We start from the raw sequence: 17,603 nt of genomic DNA, 5'->3' as shown, positions 1-17,603 counted from the left end.
AGCAATTGGTGAATATTCCATTGTATTCATGGCTGGAGAAAGCCTTGAGAGATCAGATGGTGAACCATTCATCACATGTTCAGCCACTCTGTAGTTTATGATTTCTCCAGTTATGTATCATGTCATTGGTGACCCATTGATGGTGGAGAATCAGTGAAGATAATCTCATGGCAGATAAGGGAATTAGGTTAGGAAGTTTCATACGTGAGATATTTATTGGCTGTCATTTTATTACACATATTTCCTGCTAATTGCTCAGATTTGAATGCAATCCTTTTCTTGCTGTTGGTTCGTTCATCATCAGATGTACCCTTAAATGTGACAGTACATTACCTCCTCTTGATAGATGTGCTGTCGTGCAGAACTAAGGGTTTGTTAGGGTAATCAGACAAGCAACACATGCTGATGTTACATTATTTTTTTATGCAGCAATTGTACAAAAAGTGATTTTGTATTTTTATGGTTACAGCATTCAGTAAAGGGGTCTCATAAAACATACCTGAAATTATATTAAAAATCCTTCTTCATAACAAATAGTAGACCGTTTTACAGACCCAACGTCCATTACTGCTTTTATCACTATGTCGATACGTTACTTTATGGCTCATGTGACCATGAAATACAAATTTATTTTTGTAAATTAGGGATGTCCACAATATTGGCCAGAAGAGGGAACACTTCGATATGGGCCAATCCAAGTTGAATGCATTTCTTGTTCAATGGATTGTGATTTAGTAAGTCGGATCTTCAGGATATGCAATCTTACCAGGGTAAGTGTTCTTGCACCAGATTTTATTCCAGGAATCTTTGTTTTGTGATTTTTTTTTTGTGTCGATTTTTATTGTGCAGACTCCACTTATTTGTGTTTCTGGCATTCTCACCTTCCCTTACCTTCATTTCAACACACTTCAATAAAATGGGTATATAATGTGCAAGGAAAATGTTTACCAGCACACATAAGAACATAAGAAGTGGGAGCAGGAGTAGGCCATCTAGCCCCTCGAGCCTGCCCCGCCATTCAATAAGATCATGGCTGATCTGAAGCGGATCATTTTCACTTACCCGCCTGATCCCTATAACCCCTAATTCCCTTACTGATCAGGAATCCATCTATCCGTGATTTAAACATATTCAACGAGGTAGCCTCCACCACTTCAGTGGGCAGAGAATTCCAGAGATTCACCACCCTCTGAGAGAAGAAGTTCCTCCTCAACTCTGTCCTAAACTGACCCCCCTTTATTTTGAGGCTGTGCCCTTTAGTTCTAGCTTCCTTTCTAAGTGGAAAGAATCTCTCACCTCTACCCTATCCAGCCCCTTCATTATCTTATAGGTCTCTATAAGATCCCCCCTCAGCCTTCTAAATTCCAACGAGTACAAACCCAATCTGCTCAGTCTCTCCTCATAATCAACACCCCTCATCTCTGGTATCAACCTGGTGAACCTTCTCTGCACTCCCTCCAAGGCCAATATATCCTTCCGCAAATAAGGGGACCAATACTGCACACAGTATTCCAGCTGCGGCCTCACCGATGCCCTGTACAGATGCGGCAAGACATCTCTGCTTTTATATTCTATCCCTCTTGCGATATAGGCCAACATCCCATTTGCCTTCTTGATCACCTGTTGCACCTGCAGACTGGGTTTTTGCGTCTCATGCACAAGGACCCCCAGGTCCCTTTGCACAGTAGCATGTTGTAATTTTTTTCCATTTAGATAATAATCCAGTTTGCTATTATTTCCTCCAAAGTGAATAACCTCGCATTTGTCAACGTTATACTCCATCTGCCAGATCCTTGCCCACTCACTCAGCCTGTATAAATCTCTCTGCAGACCTTCTACGTCCTCCACACGATTCACTTTTCCACTTAACTTTGTGTCGTCTGCAAACTTTGTTACCCTACACTCAGTCCCCTCCTCCAGATCGTCTATATAAATGGTAAATAGTTGAGGCCCCAGTACCAATCCCTGCAGCACGCCACTAGTTACCGTCTGCCAACCAGAAAAGCACCCATTTATTCCGACTCTCTGCTTCCTGTCGGATAGCCAATCCCCAATCCACGCTAACACCCTACCCCCAACTCCGTGTGACCCAATCTTCTTCAGCAACCTTTTGGAAATCCAAAAACACCGCATCCACCGGTTCCCCTCCGTCAACCGCACTAGTCACATCTTCATAAAAATCCAACATGTTCGTCAAGCACGACTTTCCCCTCATGAATCCATGCTGCGTCTGCTTAATCGAACCATTCTTATCCAGATGGCCTGCTATTTCTTCTTTAATGATGGATTCCAGCATTTTCCCAACTACAGACGTTAAGCTAATCGGCCTGTAGTTACCCGCCTTTTGTCTATTTCCTTCTTTAAACAGCGGCGTAACATTAGCCGTTTTCCAATCTGCCAGCACTACCCCAGGATCCAACGACTTTTGATAAATAACCACTAATGCAACTGCTATTATCTCTGACATTTCTTTCAGCACCCTGGGATGCATTCCATCCGGGCCCGGGGACTTGTCCATCTTCAGTCCTGTTAGTCTACCAAGCACTGCCTCCCTGGTAACATTAATTGTATTGAGTACCTCTCCTCCTACCAATCCTCTATCATTAATATTCGGTAAATTATTTGTGTCTTCCACCGTGAAGACCGACACAAAAAACGTATTTAAAGTTTCAGCCATTTCCTCATTTCCCACTATTAAATCCCCCCTCTCGTCCTTCAAGGGTCCAACATTCACTCTTGCCACTCTATTCCTTTTTATATATTTGTAAAAGCTTTTACTATCATTTTTTATATTTAGAGCTAGCCTAGCTTCATAACCTATCTTTCCTTTCTTTATTGTTTTCTTAGTCATTCTTTGTTGTTTCTTAAAGTTTTCCCAATCTTCCGATTCTCCACTATTTTTGGCCACTCTGTACACATCGGTCTTTAATTTAATACTCTCCTTAATTTCCTTCGTTATCCACGGCTGGTTATCCCTTTTCTTACAGTCCTTCTTTATCACCGGAATATATTGTTGCTGAGTACTGAAAAGGATCTCCTTAAAAATCCTCCACTGTTCCTCAGCTGTCCTACCTACCAGTCTGCTCTCCCAGTCCACCTTAGCCAATTCAGCCCTCATCCTATCGTACTTCCCTCTGTTCAAACAGAGGACACTGGTATGGGACCCTACTTTCTCCTCTTCCATTTGTATCAGAAATTCGACCATATTGTGATCACTTGACCCAAGAGGGTCCTTCACAAGAACATCCTTAATTCTACCTACCTCGTTACACATTACCAGATCTAAGATAATTCGTTCCCTCGTCGGTTCTGTAACATACTGTTCAAGGTAACTATCCCGACAGCATTCTAAGAACTCTTCCTCCATCCCACCCCTTCCAACTTGAGTCAGCCAATCAATATGCAGGTTGAAGTCCCCCGTGATTATTGCCGTTCTGTTTTTGCACGCGTCCAAAATTTGCTTGTTTATAGCCCTCCCCACCTCAACATTATTATTAATGGACTCATTACCATGATGATTTGAAAATGCTCATTTAGTTATGAACTTTTAAAAAACCTAGTTAATGCCTAAAAGGTTTATTTGAAGATAAGAAAGTAAAATGCATCATCCTGTGTTTACGATTAGATAAATCCTCAATCAAGATTTGCATTTCTTTCCAACTTACTTTTGCTAATCTGTGGAATGTCTGCCATTGATAAAATGAGAATTTACAATTGATAATGCTAGTTTGCCTCATTGGATTGAACAAAGTCACCCACCATTATTTAGATATGTTAATCTGTAAAGCATCTGACACCTTCCAAACATGATAATAGTTAGCAGTGCTGCCTCACAACGCCAGGGATCTGGGTTCGACTCCCAGCTTGGGTCACTGTCTGTGTGGAGTCTGCACATTCTCCCCGTGTCTGCATGGGTTTCTTCCAGGTGCTCCGATTTCCTCGCACAGTCCAAAAGACTTGCTGGTTAGGTGCATTGACCATGCTAAATTCTCCCTCAGTGTACCCAAACAAAAGCCGGAGTGTGGCCACTAGGGGATTTTCACAGTAACTTCATTGCAGTGTTAATGTAAGCCGACTTGTGACCTAATAAATAAACTTAGAAACGGGTTTTGCGTCTTCATTTTAAAAATAAACTTCACATGTTGAAAAGCTATTTTGTCTTAGGTCCCAGAGTCGCATTATGTTGAAGGACAGTTGTACCAGTTTTTTTAAAAAATAAAACTTTTGCATTTAGAATGCATGATTTCAAAGTAATTTTTTCAATTTAATCTGTATATGATTTACAGAAGAATTAACTTCCTACCGATCAGGTGTGCATATTTCATTTTACAGACATGTCCCATTTTAATAAAAATTATGTATAATGTGTGCATATAAAATATAATTTGAAGTTTGAAATGGATTTATCTAAAAATGCATGTTATAATGTATGTGATGATGCAGCATTCAGAATGACAATGCCTTGCACTGGTAATATGGGTTACTGATGGTAATGTGTGGTTTTGTTCCGACACTACTACATTAGTATTGCTATATTCTGGGTACCATTTGTCACTGGACATGAGCTTCCCTCTTGTGAAAGGGAAATTCAGAAGGTCAGTCATCGAGTGCCAGTCTTGTACATTTCCTGATAACTGTGGAATTACACTGGCAGAAGTGGTTACATGGCCTATTCTTTTAGTCAGGCAAAGCAATTGTTTGGGGAGATGCCAAATGTACAAAATTCTGCTTTGTATTCTCTTGTGAAAATATAAAGAACAAAAAAAATTACAATCAAATTCTCCAACAACTTTTTTCAACAGAAACTTGCATATTAGAAGCTATTTTTAAAGTAATGTTACAGATTGACAAAGTGGGAATATATCATGTAACATGAATTAAATTCTATCACAATATTGCTCTATAACCAACTACTTTTGCAGTTATACAGTCACAGGTCAGGAAATTGCCTGATTTTCATGAATTGTGCGATGAAGTGAATATAATATTTTGGAAATTAAATATTTAACACATTTAAACATTTTTACAGTATTTGGAACCTATTTTAGTTGCTTCTTATTGCTCTTCTTTCCACCGCTCCTCCCCACTTCCTGTCAGCGTTTCAGCCCTTGCTCTACCATTCTATGGAATTATTTAATGCTGCTATCCAATCCTGCTGAGGGATTACACTCGGTCTGGTGCATTTGGACTCTCTCGGAATCTAGCTTTGTGTTCAGCATCCTTTCATGACCACTGTTTCTTCCAGTTGCCAGCTCTTCTCTGTTCTGTTCACAATTCTTGTTGGCAAGTTGCAACCCAGAACTCAATTACCAGTCCTTTTCATACTTAATCTTGATATGTGGGCGATTCTGACAAGACTGTATTTATTGCCCTTCCCCAGTTGTTCCCCAGTTGGTGATGGGTACACACCTTGAACTGTTTAATGAAGATGATAGCCATACTTTCCATGATATTCAATCCACACAATTAGTTAAATTGTCTGTACCTCAGTAAGTATAATTTCTGTGTGACTATGATGCAGTTACTTTATAATTTTATCTAGATGAATCAAATTCACTTCACTCAATGGAATCAAGCAAATTAATTTCATGTTTGGCTCAGTAAATTGAACCCATCAAGTTAATTTTATAATTTACTTCCCAGTGAACAACATTCAGATAATTAATTTTATCATGTGTGATTCACTTTTCTTTTCGTGAACTAGTGAATTGACATTGTTGAACCAGGGGAATCCATCTATGATGTGTACTTCCAAAGATTTCCTTTTTGATTTTAGCCATATATTTAGGTTGCATTCTCTCCCAATATTTGTACATGAAATTATTCAAATTGAACATCGCAATAACATAATAGACACATTAACATAAGGTCGCCAAAAAAGAATGACCATACTCAATATAGGAATGCAGGCGAATTATACTGAAAGGTAGAACTGACTTGAAGCCTTTTTGGAATTCCTGAAATTGATTTTTGTAATGGTTTTGCTTTTAATTTAGTTTAGCTTCATGAAAGTGATTAGTGATTATCTTTAGTACATATCTTGAGTTTCAACTTGAGATGGCATGCACAATTGGGCAAAGTTTCATCAAACATAATAAATTATAAATGTAATAAATTAGGGTCAGCACAGTGGTTAGCACTGCTGCCTCACAGCACCAGGGACCCGGGTTCGATTCCTGGCTGGGGTCATTGTCTGTGTGGAGTTTGCATGTTCTCCCACATTCTGAAAGATGTGCTGGTTAGGTGCATTGACCTGAACAGGCGTCGGAGTGTGGCGACTAGGGGAATTTCACAGTAACTTCATTGCAGTGTTAATGTAAGCCTTACTTGTGACTAATAACTGAACTTTTTTATTTGCTTATCAGATCAAATGTATGCTAGCACTATGCTGGGCACTATAAATACACTATGCTGCCCTTCATTTATCTTATGATATGATCCATTGAAGAAAATGAGGAGGAAGAAAGTGAACAACAAAATTGAGAAGTTTTATTGCAATAACAGAAAAGGGAGTGAGAAAAAATATACACTCAACATAGATTGTTTTTTTAAATGAAAAAAAATCACCGGATTTGAAAAATCGGTATACCAGGAATAAATTTGAGGCTAAAACTGTTGTCGATCATAACAGCAAGTCGAGGTAAAATGCTTAGAAGCAGAAGCGTTGGATCTGAGATATTATATTTACTCTATTGAAGCAGGGGATGAATGAGTTATTTTTGTATGAAAAGTGACAGTTTAAAAGGTAGCACACTCAATGGATTGCAAAGACACAAAAAAATAAAATAAGCCATTGACACGTGAGCCAATGGGAGTTAAGATTCTTGATGGATATAATCACCTTTTATTGATTATGAAGTCCTAAACTACAAGCCTGCTCCCGTGGATTTTTTTTGCAAAAAAGCAAAATGTGGATGCTGGAAATCTGAAACAAAAAATACTGGAAAAGTTCATCTTGTTTATCTTTCACACTTTGTCATGATGGATATCACAGTGCACAGACCACTATGTGGAGGTATTTTTCCATATTTCTAATGCTTGACTTTCACTTGAGGATGATTAATATTGATTCCAAGCCAAGTTTAAAAAAAGGAAGGGGTTGGAACGCATTAAGATGCAGTAACATTAAAACACAGGCTACATTTCAGATTATTGTAATTTTAAGTGACCTCCTAATGCTCAAATAACATTGTAAAGAAGTGAAAATGAATATACAACTTATACAAAAATAATATCCATCTCAGTTGTCGGAGCCTCTCATGCTGTTGCACATTATTTGATTGCAGTTTAAATCCACATTAATACAATTCAGGAAATGCAGGTGTATTGCTTAGCCATTCACATGAGAGAAGGCCATGGTTTGATTCACACAAAGTTGGTTAATCTCAGCAGGGGTAAGGGTTTGTTTCATCAGGATTTGCCAGGGGCAGAGATGTGAAAACATGATCAGTAACAAGCGAAGGCTCCCATAATGGTGTATACATTTAGATTTCAGATGAAGACAGGATCCAGATCAGCTGTGGTGTCCACTCCACACCAGAAGACTGACTACTTGGGAAAGTTGTTAGGGAGCTTTAATTTTATGAATTGTTATTCCAACATAAGCAGTATCCCCTTGGTAGACACATTTTTATCACCATGTAAATCAAATATGGCCAGTTGATATCTCCCAAGCCTCATGTGGCTGTTCTGTTCCTGAAATTTCACTTGCAACCTGTTAATAGACTCGACTCCAGATAATTTAGAAAATCAGGGGGTAATTTTAACCCAATCCACCCAGCAGGAAACTGAGCTTTCTACACTATGCAGGGTTTTAGTTTGAGCTCTTTAGTTTTAAAGCTCTGAAGAAGTCATACAGACTCGAAAGATCAACTCTCCACAGATGCTGCCAGACCTGCTGAGTATTTCTAAAATAAAGTGAAAATCTAGCACTCTGCTTTTATTTCAGATTCCCAGCATCCACAGTATTTTGCTTTTATGTCAATCCCAACCTCATGGAAAAAAGGTTGACTCTCAACTATCTTTTTGACATGGCCTAGCAAGCCACTCAGTGTACCAAACTACTATGCCAAAACCTAATCAGCATCACACAGACTGCAGGCATTCGAGAGGATGTTTGCCTGCACTTTCTCGAAGGCAGTTAAGGGATGGACAATAAATTCAGACCTTGCCAGGAATCCCGTAATTTAATGAATAAGAAACCTTGTGTGAATCATTATTCCACTAACAAAAACTGTAGCAAAAGAAAGATTTAATAATGATACAAATGTATGTACATAAAGGTCTTATCTGTTAAGCTAAAGTAGCCTTGATGATAACAGCTGGTTATTATTTTTATATCGAAGCTGGTATGTCAATGCCTATCCTTTGTTTACTCCTACAGCCACAAGAAGGATATCTTATGGTGCAACAGTTCCAGTACTTAGGATGGGCTTCTCACAGGGAAGTACCTGCCTCAAAGCGATCATTTTTGAAGTTAATTCTTCAAGTTGATAAGTGGCAAGAAGAATGTGATGAAGGAGAAGGGCGCACTATCATTCACTGCCTGTGAGTATTGTCATTTAAGATACTCTTTGCATATTGGGTCCCACAAGTTTTCACTATTTACTTCTGTTGCTAACAATGTATTTGTTTACACTACATTATATTTGCAAGGTGCCTAAGCTTAAGGTTGATGTAATAATTTCCATTTGTTTATTTCTGACTCTGCTTTGATTCAGTGTGGGAGACGGGGATAATTTCATTCAGCTGTGGGCATACAAAAAATTAAACAAAAGGCAGCAACTCCATGTCAGTATCTCTCTTGTCAAAAGGAATAATTGTTAACAAAGCAGTTTCATGAAATTTGGATGAGGAATCTGCAAATGGAGCTATAGTAATTATAAATAGCTCTCCAGAGCTGTTTGTAACTAAAATTATAAAAGAACAAAGAGAACAAAGAACAGTACAGCACAGGAAACAGGCCCTTCGGCCCTCCAAGCCTGTGCCGCTCCTTGGTCCAACTAGACCAATCGTTTGTATCCCTCCATTCCCAGGCTGCTCATGTGACTATCCAGGTAAGTCTTAAACGATGTCAGCGTGCCTGCCTCCGCCACCCTACTTGGCAGCGCATTCCAGGCCCCCACCACCCTCTGTGTAAAAAACGTCCCTCTGATGTCTGAGTTATACTTCGCCCCTCTCAGCTTGAGCCCGTGACCCCTCGTGATCGTCACCTCCGACCTGGGAAAAAGCTTCCCACTGTTCACCCGATCTATACCCTTCATAATCTTGTATACCTCTATTAGATCTCCCCTCATTCTCCGTCTTTCGAAGGAGAACAACCCCAGTCTACCCAATCTCTCCTCATAGCTAAGACCCTCCATACCAGGCAACATCCTGGTAAACCTTCTCTGCACTCTCTCCAACGCCTCCACGTCCTTCTGGTAGTGCGGCGACCAGAACTGGACGCAGTATTCCAAATGTGGCCTAACCAGCGTTCTATACAGCTGCATCATCAGACTCCAGCTTTCATACTCTATACCCCGTCCTATAAAGGCAAGCATACCATATGCCTTCTTCACCACCTTCTCCACCTGTGTTGCCACCTTCAAGGATTTGTGGACTTGCACACCTAGGTCCCTCTGTGTTTCTATACTCCTGATGACTCTGCCATTTATTGTATAACTCCTCCCTACATTATTTCTTCCAAAATGCATCACTTCGCATTTATCCGGATTAAACTCCATCTGCCACCTCTCCGCCCAATTTTCCAGCCTATCTATATCCTGCTGTATTGCCCGACAATGCTCTTCGCTATCCGCAATTCCAGCTTTTAAAAGCTTTTAAAATTGCAGCAATGTATTCATTTTGATAAACATTGCTCAGAATTGATGCATTATTTGTTTCACTGAGAAAACAAGCATCATCAGAAAGATTTAAAACATCTAAAATAAAACACTTTTGGTACAGCAGAAATTATGTATCTATAAAATTCGGTCAAAAGTTGATTTGAAGATTGAAAATTTTAAGATTGTATTGGGTGGCACAGTGATTAGCACTGCTGCCTCATAGCGCCAGGGACCCGGGTTCAATTCCTGGCTAGGGTCACTGTCTGTGTGGAGTTTGCATGTTCTCCTCGTGTCTGCGTGGGTTTCCTCCCACAGTCCAAAGATGTGGGGTTAGGTGGATTGGCAATGCTAAATTGCCTCTTAGTGTCAGGGGGACTAGCTAGGGTAAATAGATGGGGTTATGGGGATAGGGCTTGGGTGGGATTATGGTCTGTGCAGATTCGATGGGCTGACTGGCCTCCTTCTGCACTGTAGGATTCTATGATTCTGTGTGTTATAATTCATCTTTTAACATATTTCAGAAATGGAGGAGGACGTAGTGGAATGTTCTGTGCCATTAACATCATATGTGAAATGATCAAAAGACAAAATGTGGTTGATGTTTTCCATGGAGTAAAGATACTTCGGAACAATAAGCCAAATATGGTGGAAACCTTGGTGAGAAGTTGTTTGAATAAAATAAGTTTTCCTTTCTATTCTGGTCACAGCCAAGAAAGTAGGTGAATTGTACAAATTAGGCAAATGTTAAGCATTTTTCTATTGCATGGAAACAAATTTAAATGCAAGTTCTACTGCTGTCTGTTAAATATTAGCGTGCTGTTTTTCCAACATGATTGAGTGTGAGGACAGTCTTGATTTCTCTCAGCCAAGGCTGAAGTTTGCAGTGTTAGTTCTGGGTAGAAAGAAAAGTTTCCTCTTGATGATTTAAAGGACATTGAAGGAACATGAGAACAGGATTCTTGACCTATGCAACAGAATTGCAAGGCAAGTAAGAATAAAGTGTTGGGTTAAGTGGTGTTTTATTAAACTGCACACCAGATGATGAATTTGAGTCTTGTCGTATTACATGTTGTCACATATCAGGAGTTATTATTTGTTGCAAATTGAACACTACTCATCAAAAATCACATTGTCAGCTTATCATTGTTGAGTTCATAATATATCTGGGAACTTAATTTCTTATTTGAGCAAGTATCCCTCGTGGTGTTTTGGTTATGGAAATTTGAATTAGGTTAAACATTAACACCTTGATATCTGGAGTAGCATTCCTGCATAAAAGCGTGCAGACCAAACTACAAGCATACAAACCATAACTCAATCAGCAAATACCAGGAACTCATACATAGGAGTGGATTTTCACCATTGAAGTGGATAGCTCGAGTTGGGAAATTTCCAAGCCCATCACACCCACCTTGCCCTAATGGTAGAGTTCAGTACACCAGCCCTGTGCACAAATTGGAAGAGGCCATAAGTGATGTGGAGGAGCAAGTTGGGCTGTTTAAAAGGTCCCCCTCGGTTCTCTGGCACTTTATCCGAGTTATTTTGTTAAATATTAGGCTTTCTTGCCCTCATGCCCCACCAGCCCTCAATAGCCGCTTATTCCATCCATGCTAACCCATAGTACTTTAGTACCCAGTCCCCGAGTTATACACTCCGTACAAAACCAATGAACTTTATAGTAACAATGGCATGTGTGGAAGTGCTTAAAAAAAAGACATTCATAACTTTCTTTAAACAAAACTGCCACTGCAAAAACTATACAAAAATCATACCATGTCATTCAACCAGAGCTTTAAAGTATTAATAACATGAACTATAAGCATTTGACACCTCTTTATCTGGTGTAAATAATGCCGGTGACAAAATAGATAACAGAAAAGAAAAACTTTTAAAGCTTTAAATCAAGCAAAGTTTTCCCTTCGGTGCGCCTTTTCAACAAAGGAAGGTATTTTAGGCAGTATAGCCTCTCAGCCTCTTAACATAGAAACATAAAACGTAGAAACCCTACAGTACAGAAAGAGGCCATTTGGCCCATCGAGTCTGCACCGACCACAAACCCACCCATGCCCGACCCCCATATCCCTACATATTTACCCACTAATCCCTCTAACCTACGCATCTCAGGACACTAAGGGCAATTTTTAGCATAGCCAATCAACCTAACCCGCACATCTTTGGACTGTGGGAGGAAACCGGAGCACCCTGAGGAAACCCACGCAGACACAAGGAGAATGCGCAAACTCCACACAGACAGTGACCAAGCCGGGAATCGAACCCAGGTCCCAGGAGCTGTGAAGCAGCAGTGCTAACCACTGTGCTACCATGCCGCTGGTGGGGCAAAGAGTTGCTTGCTACAAAATGAAGTTGGCCAGGCCATGAGTGCAGGATGTGGAGACAGACAGACAGACACACACACACCAGAGAAAATTGGAGGCATTAGGAATGGGGGACGGAATCTTGGAATTGGGTCCCAGCTAAAATCCAGCCCAGAGCCCTTGGTTCCATGTTTCCCTAATTTCACCTCATTAAAAATTTGCACAGAATGGTTTTGTAGTGCAGCTGCTAACTATGCTCAGTATTTAATGGATTGAACCGCAGCATTTTATATGTGGTTTGTAGTTTGAATAGAATAGCAAATGAGAGTTGAAGGTAGGTGGAAGATGGGTTGCTTTACTGGCGTTTAAAAAAGGCAGAGAAACTAATGTAAATATGTTTACCACTGTATGCTTATTGAAAATACTGATGGGAGGTATATTGCAATTTTTCTTTTGGAACTGTGTTGAGTGAAAATGCTGTATTATGGGTGCATGTAACACTTGTCCTGGACCTGAAAGCTAGTACATTTTGTTAACTTCATAAACCTGTTGTAGGGTTAGTTTTACCTCAAGCGTCACAACTGAATTCTGTAAAATGAGAACAACCCATTGCCTAGTTGCTAAGGGATTAAAACCACTGTGGTATTTCTGCTACAGTTCTGCATGTGAAGAAAATCAGATAGCACCAACATGCTCAATTAGCCCCAGAGGTTCTCCCCAACCACATCCTTTCCAGAAATGTTTTACATTGCCGAAACAAGTTGCTACATGATACAAGCTCATTTTCAACTTATTCGAATTTTGACTAATGTTCGTCTGATGATAGATATGAGGGGTTGAATGTTACTCGATACTGGTTTAAGCCAGTGTATAACACTGCTCCAAGAAATTAAACTCATTTGTTCATGTATTTAAAATATATGACCTAAATTATAGTTGTGCTTTGTCTGTGTCCTGATATTCATTCTGATTGTACTTTTCAACTTCATTTTAAGTTGAAGAATTATTGGGGCAGATATTTGTCAATTTTTTAATAGGAAACACTCAATTGATTGTTTTCTCCACTAATACAAGAACAAAAATATAGTTTATTTATATTCTGCAATAAAAAGGACAGCGGTAGTATGGATACAAAGTTGGTTGAGTGACAGGAAACACTATGCTCGTCAGTGGTTGTTTCTCAGACTGGAGCCAGGTATTTACCAGGGTTCCCCAGCAGTTGGAATTAATATCACTGGTTTTCTTGATCTAAAATACTTGGGTGTGCAGGGAACAATTTCAAAAGTGGCAAATGACAAACTTGGAAGTACTGCGAGTTGTGAGAGGATAGTGATGGACTTCGAGGGGATTGAGACAGGTTGATATTATGGGTGGATATGTGGCAGATTAAACAATGCAGGGTATTGTGAAATGATACATTTGGTAGGAAGAATGAGGAAAGATGATATTCTAAAAGATGTACACAAATCGTTGAAGGTGTGGGGGGCAGGTTGAGAAAGTGGTCAATAAGGCATAGGGGATCCTGACCTTTTGAAATAGAGGCATAGAGCACAAAAGCAGGGAAGAAGTTATGGTGAGTCTTTATGAAACACAGGTTTGGCCAGAGCTTGAATATTACCCAATTCCGGACATCACACTTTAGGAAAAATGTGAGGCATCAGAGAGCGTACGGAAATGATTTGTGAAAATGATTAAGGATGGCAGTCTTCAGTTACTTTGATAGATTAGCAATGCTGGAATTGTTCTACACAGAGCAGAAAAAGTTGAGCACAGATTTGATAAAACTGCTCAAAAACATGAGGGGACTGGGCAGAATAGATGGGGAGAACTTGCTCCCATTGTTAGAAGGGTTGAGAACCAGAAAGTACTGGTTTAAGGTGAATGGCAAAAGAATGGAAACAACATGAGAAAAATCTTTTCATGCAGTGAGTGCTTAGAATCTGGAACATAAGCATGGTGATGTTGGCACATTCAATCTCGACTTTCAAAAGGGAATTAGACAATTATCTGAAGAAAATACATACTGGGCTATGGAAGTGGACTAGCTGAGTTGCTCTTACAAAAAGCAGCATAAGGAATGTCAGGCCAAATTGCCTCCCTCTGTTTTCACTTGCAGGAATTACAAGCAACTCCCACTATTTATTGCACACCAATATACATTGGAAAAAGGAATGCATTTCAACATAGTTATAACAATATGTTGAGACTTAAGTCCCCTAGTATTACACGGATTTACTTGGAGATAACAAGAATCTTGTTACCATAATACTTATGTTGGCTTTTGAAAAGGACTCAAAATAAATTTATAATTCCAGTTCTACCTGTCCTCTCCCTTGCCTTTTTCTCCCATCTTTGCTATTCACTCCATCAGGAACATAAACTGCTTTAACTTTATATTTTACCTTATTTCTTTATTTTGTTATTCTGAAATGAAATCTTACCAATTTTTCTGTCACCTACCACCTTGCTGTCTATTTTGGAGAAAGAATCTAAGTAAAATCTAGTCCCTGATTGGTCCTAAACTGCTTCCAAAAGCCAGTTTACGAACTGAGTCAGGGGACTGAATATTGAAGTTTAATCTGGTTGCATTATTGGAGTGACCTGGCAAAGCTGTGATTTTTGTTTTTTGGCCGGAGAAGGGATAAATATAGGCCCAAAATAATACCACAATCCAAGAAAATGGACACCTTGAAATAGCTTCTCAATGGCAAAATCAATAATTAAAGATTATTGCGTGATTATGCAATGCATTTCAGCACCAAAGCATATTGTTTGCACACAGTCTGATTAAAAATGAATTAGAATACTTTAATCACCATGATTTCCTTACGTTTAGTGAATTTGTAAATACGTTTGCAGGGTTTTTCCTAAAAGGTATAGTCTTGCTGGAATCAAATTAAAAGTCTTAACAGATTAATTTAAAATGTCACTGTGTAGCTATCAGAAACTAAACTAAATCTGATGCTGTCTGCATTTGTTGCGGGCTTTGATGTCAGCCTTTTAGTTGATCACAACTTTACCCTTCAAGTAACCAGACCAAGTCATGGAGTTCTCTTGAACAGCTGTTTTAATCAAGCTATATAGCTCGGACCCTGGAAAGTCATAGGTCACAGTCTGTAACTAGCCAGAGTGCAGAATCCAGAAATGCACAAGCAATTATAGTTTCAAATTTGATTACAAGTAATTAGTTTATACCACTCACGGTATAGGAGTTATCTCTATCCAATCAGAATAACGTTACATCATTCAGATAGTAAAACCAAATCACCTTGCGCTTGTTTAATTATAATATCCAATCAGCATGAAGACTTAATCATGTTAGCTGACCTAATTCGTCATTGTTACAAGTTATTGTCCCAGCTTGTGCCCTCGGACAGCGCGCGGGCCCTCAGCGCCGACCCTCCCACTGGTGCCAGTTCCAGATGTCTAATGTAATGTATTTTCTCAGACTAATGGCCTTGAAACTTATCTGTGAAGACTTTTATAAAAAGACCATTTTTTTCATAGAATCCTACAGTGCAGAAGGAAGCCATTCAACCCAGCGAGTCTGCACCATCCACAATCCCACCCAGGTCCTATCCCCATAACCCCAGGCATTTATCCTAGCTAGTGCCCCAAGCGATGCCCATAGCAGCATATGTGATTTTTAAACCTGTGTGATTATTAACACATTTACTTTTTGTATTGTATGACAGTCATGCAACTCTGCCCTGGTTGAAAATTATTGAGCTGCTAGCAAAAAGATAGCTATGATCTTTGTGATTAGGCTATTTAATGATCAAAATTAGTGGAAAATACAGCTGTTGTTTAAATTATATTTATGTTCAAGTAAAAAAAAAACTAAGCAAACTGATTTGTTTCCCTGTTTTTTTCCCCCCAGGAACAATATCGATTCTGTTATGATGTTGCTTTGGAATATCTTGAATCTTCATAGTGACGACATGTACATCTTGGAAAAGTTGTGCTAATTTTTGAAAGAAAATTGTCACTCAGCCTGTGCATGAAGGGTATACATTTAAAGGAGGGATTTGGTTTTAACTATCTTAAGTATTCCGCCTCTGTTATAAAACAATGTTTATGTACATATCCAAATGATTAACCAGAGAGCGTTCAATGCCGTCATAATGATGTGATCTGGGTATGGATATCATTGCTCAATGAGAGGTTAAAACATGTCAGTGTTAGTCAACAAAAGTTTGGGATTTTTTAAAAATACAACCAACCCGTTGGTATGCATGCACAGATTTGTACACAGTGATGCTACACCTTATTTTGAATCAAGCTTATCGGAAAGTGGAAATGTGCAGCAGTGTAAAATAGCCTTTGCATGCTGCCACAGTAAATGTGCTAATATTTGGACTGGCTTATTAAAGTTTAATGTGTAACCTGCTGGATCACAACAGATAATTTGTAGTGCAACTTTTATTATAAGCCAAAGATGAGTGTAAATATGTCTATATGATGAAAGCACATTGTATTTATTGTTTGCTTGTAATTCTGTTGACAGCTGAACAATCATTTTTTTTTGCAGAATAGCTATTTTTGCCAGAGCTTTTAAGTTCAGATTTTTTAAAAGTGCTTTACTTTTGTACTTAGTGGTCAGCGTAGGTCACTGACTTTTTTAATTACTGCTTAGTAATGTTTACAGTATGTAAATTAGTTAATTACACCCATTCAATAATCGAACATTGATATATTTGGGAAGTATATAAATTGGGACCAAATGCAAGTTTTTTTTGTCCCGAATAGATGGGACATTCTAAAGTTTTATTCCACAAATGTTAGTAAACTAGTTTAAATAAAGCTAAGTGTGACTTGTCAACTGTACCTAGTTTAAATGACTTTAGTGATGGTTCCTTATTGCTGATAACTGAAGCAGTATTAGAGGTAACTTAGTACAAGAGTTTTAAAGTAAAAATGTGTACTGAGTTTGTCTAAAGGTAACGCAGCAGGGCAATGGACGGAAGAACAATCTTTGTTTACGATTAATGGTGTAATAAATTAGTTACTTGTGATGTATTTTCTGTGCCATTTAAATGTTGTTTAAAAAAAATCAAAATGACTTTGGGTATGGCAGAACAAATGATTGAATAAAGGCATCATGTGATCTGAAGTGTTGAGGAATGCTTATGAACATTTTCTAGTTACCTTCATGTTCCCACCCATCCTATTGGAGCCTACTCTACCCTGCACATCTTGCTATAGGACATTGACTGCTGAGAAGTGCATAAAAGCATTAGAACTGCTGAATTCTAATAAGCTCATCACTACAACGGAAACACCTTTTACAAAACTGCAGCTTTCCCCAACTTCGTAACCTTTTCTTGGTTTAAATGTTTTCATATTAAGGTCCTCACAAAGCTTTATCAGTATAGAACAGTATATAATTAGTGGGAAAATGCAGACTTGTTTTTTCTGGTGACTACCAGTACGGACTTATTATGCAGAAGTCAGTAGAATT

The 17,603-nt window shown here is 38.9% G+C and overlaps 1 protein-coding gene across 6 annotated transcripts in view; it reads left to right on the top strand.

The window, feature by feature from the left end:
- The window catches only part of ptprk (protein tyrosine phosphatase receptor type K), a 607,729-nt gene extending 590,469 nt beyond the window's left edge, over positions 1 to 17,260 (top strand). For 5 of the 6 annotated variants that reach the window (XM_078212848.1, XM_078212849.1, XM_078212847.1 and 2 more), the window contains 4 exons: positions 645 to 770; positions 8,384 to 8,547; positions 10,349 to 10,484; positions 16,023 to 17,260. In XM_078212848.1, the coding sequence (XP_078068974.1) occupies positions 645 to 770; positions 8,384 to 8,547; positions 10,349 to 10,484; positions 16,023 to 16,076 (480 nt within the window). In that variant the 3' untranslated portion in view covers positions 16,077 to 17,260. The remainder of the gene's footprint in view (positions 1 to 644; positions 771 to 8,383; positions 8,548 to 10,348; positions 10,485 to 16,022) is intronic. The other variant, XM_078212850.1, reaches the window with a different exon arrangement.
- The last annotated feature ends 343 nt before the right edge of the window (positions 17,261 to 17,603 follow it).

Source organism: Mustelus asterias, chromosome 5 (genome assembly GCF_964213995.1).
Source record: "Mustelus asterias chromosome 5, sMusAst1.hap1.1, whole genome shotgun sequence".
Classification (NCBI taxonomy): domain Eukaryota; kingdom Metazoa; phylum Chordata; class Chondrichthyes; order Carcharhiniformes; family Triakidae; genus Mustelus; species Mustelus asterias.
This window is presented reverse-complemented; position numbering and strand designations above follow the sequence as displayed.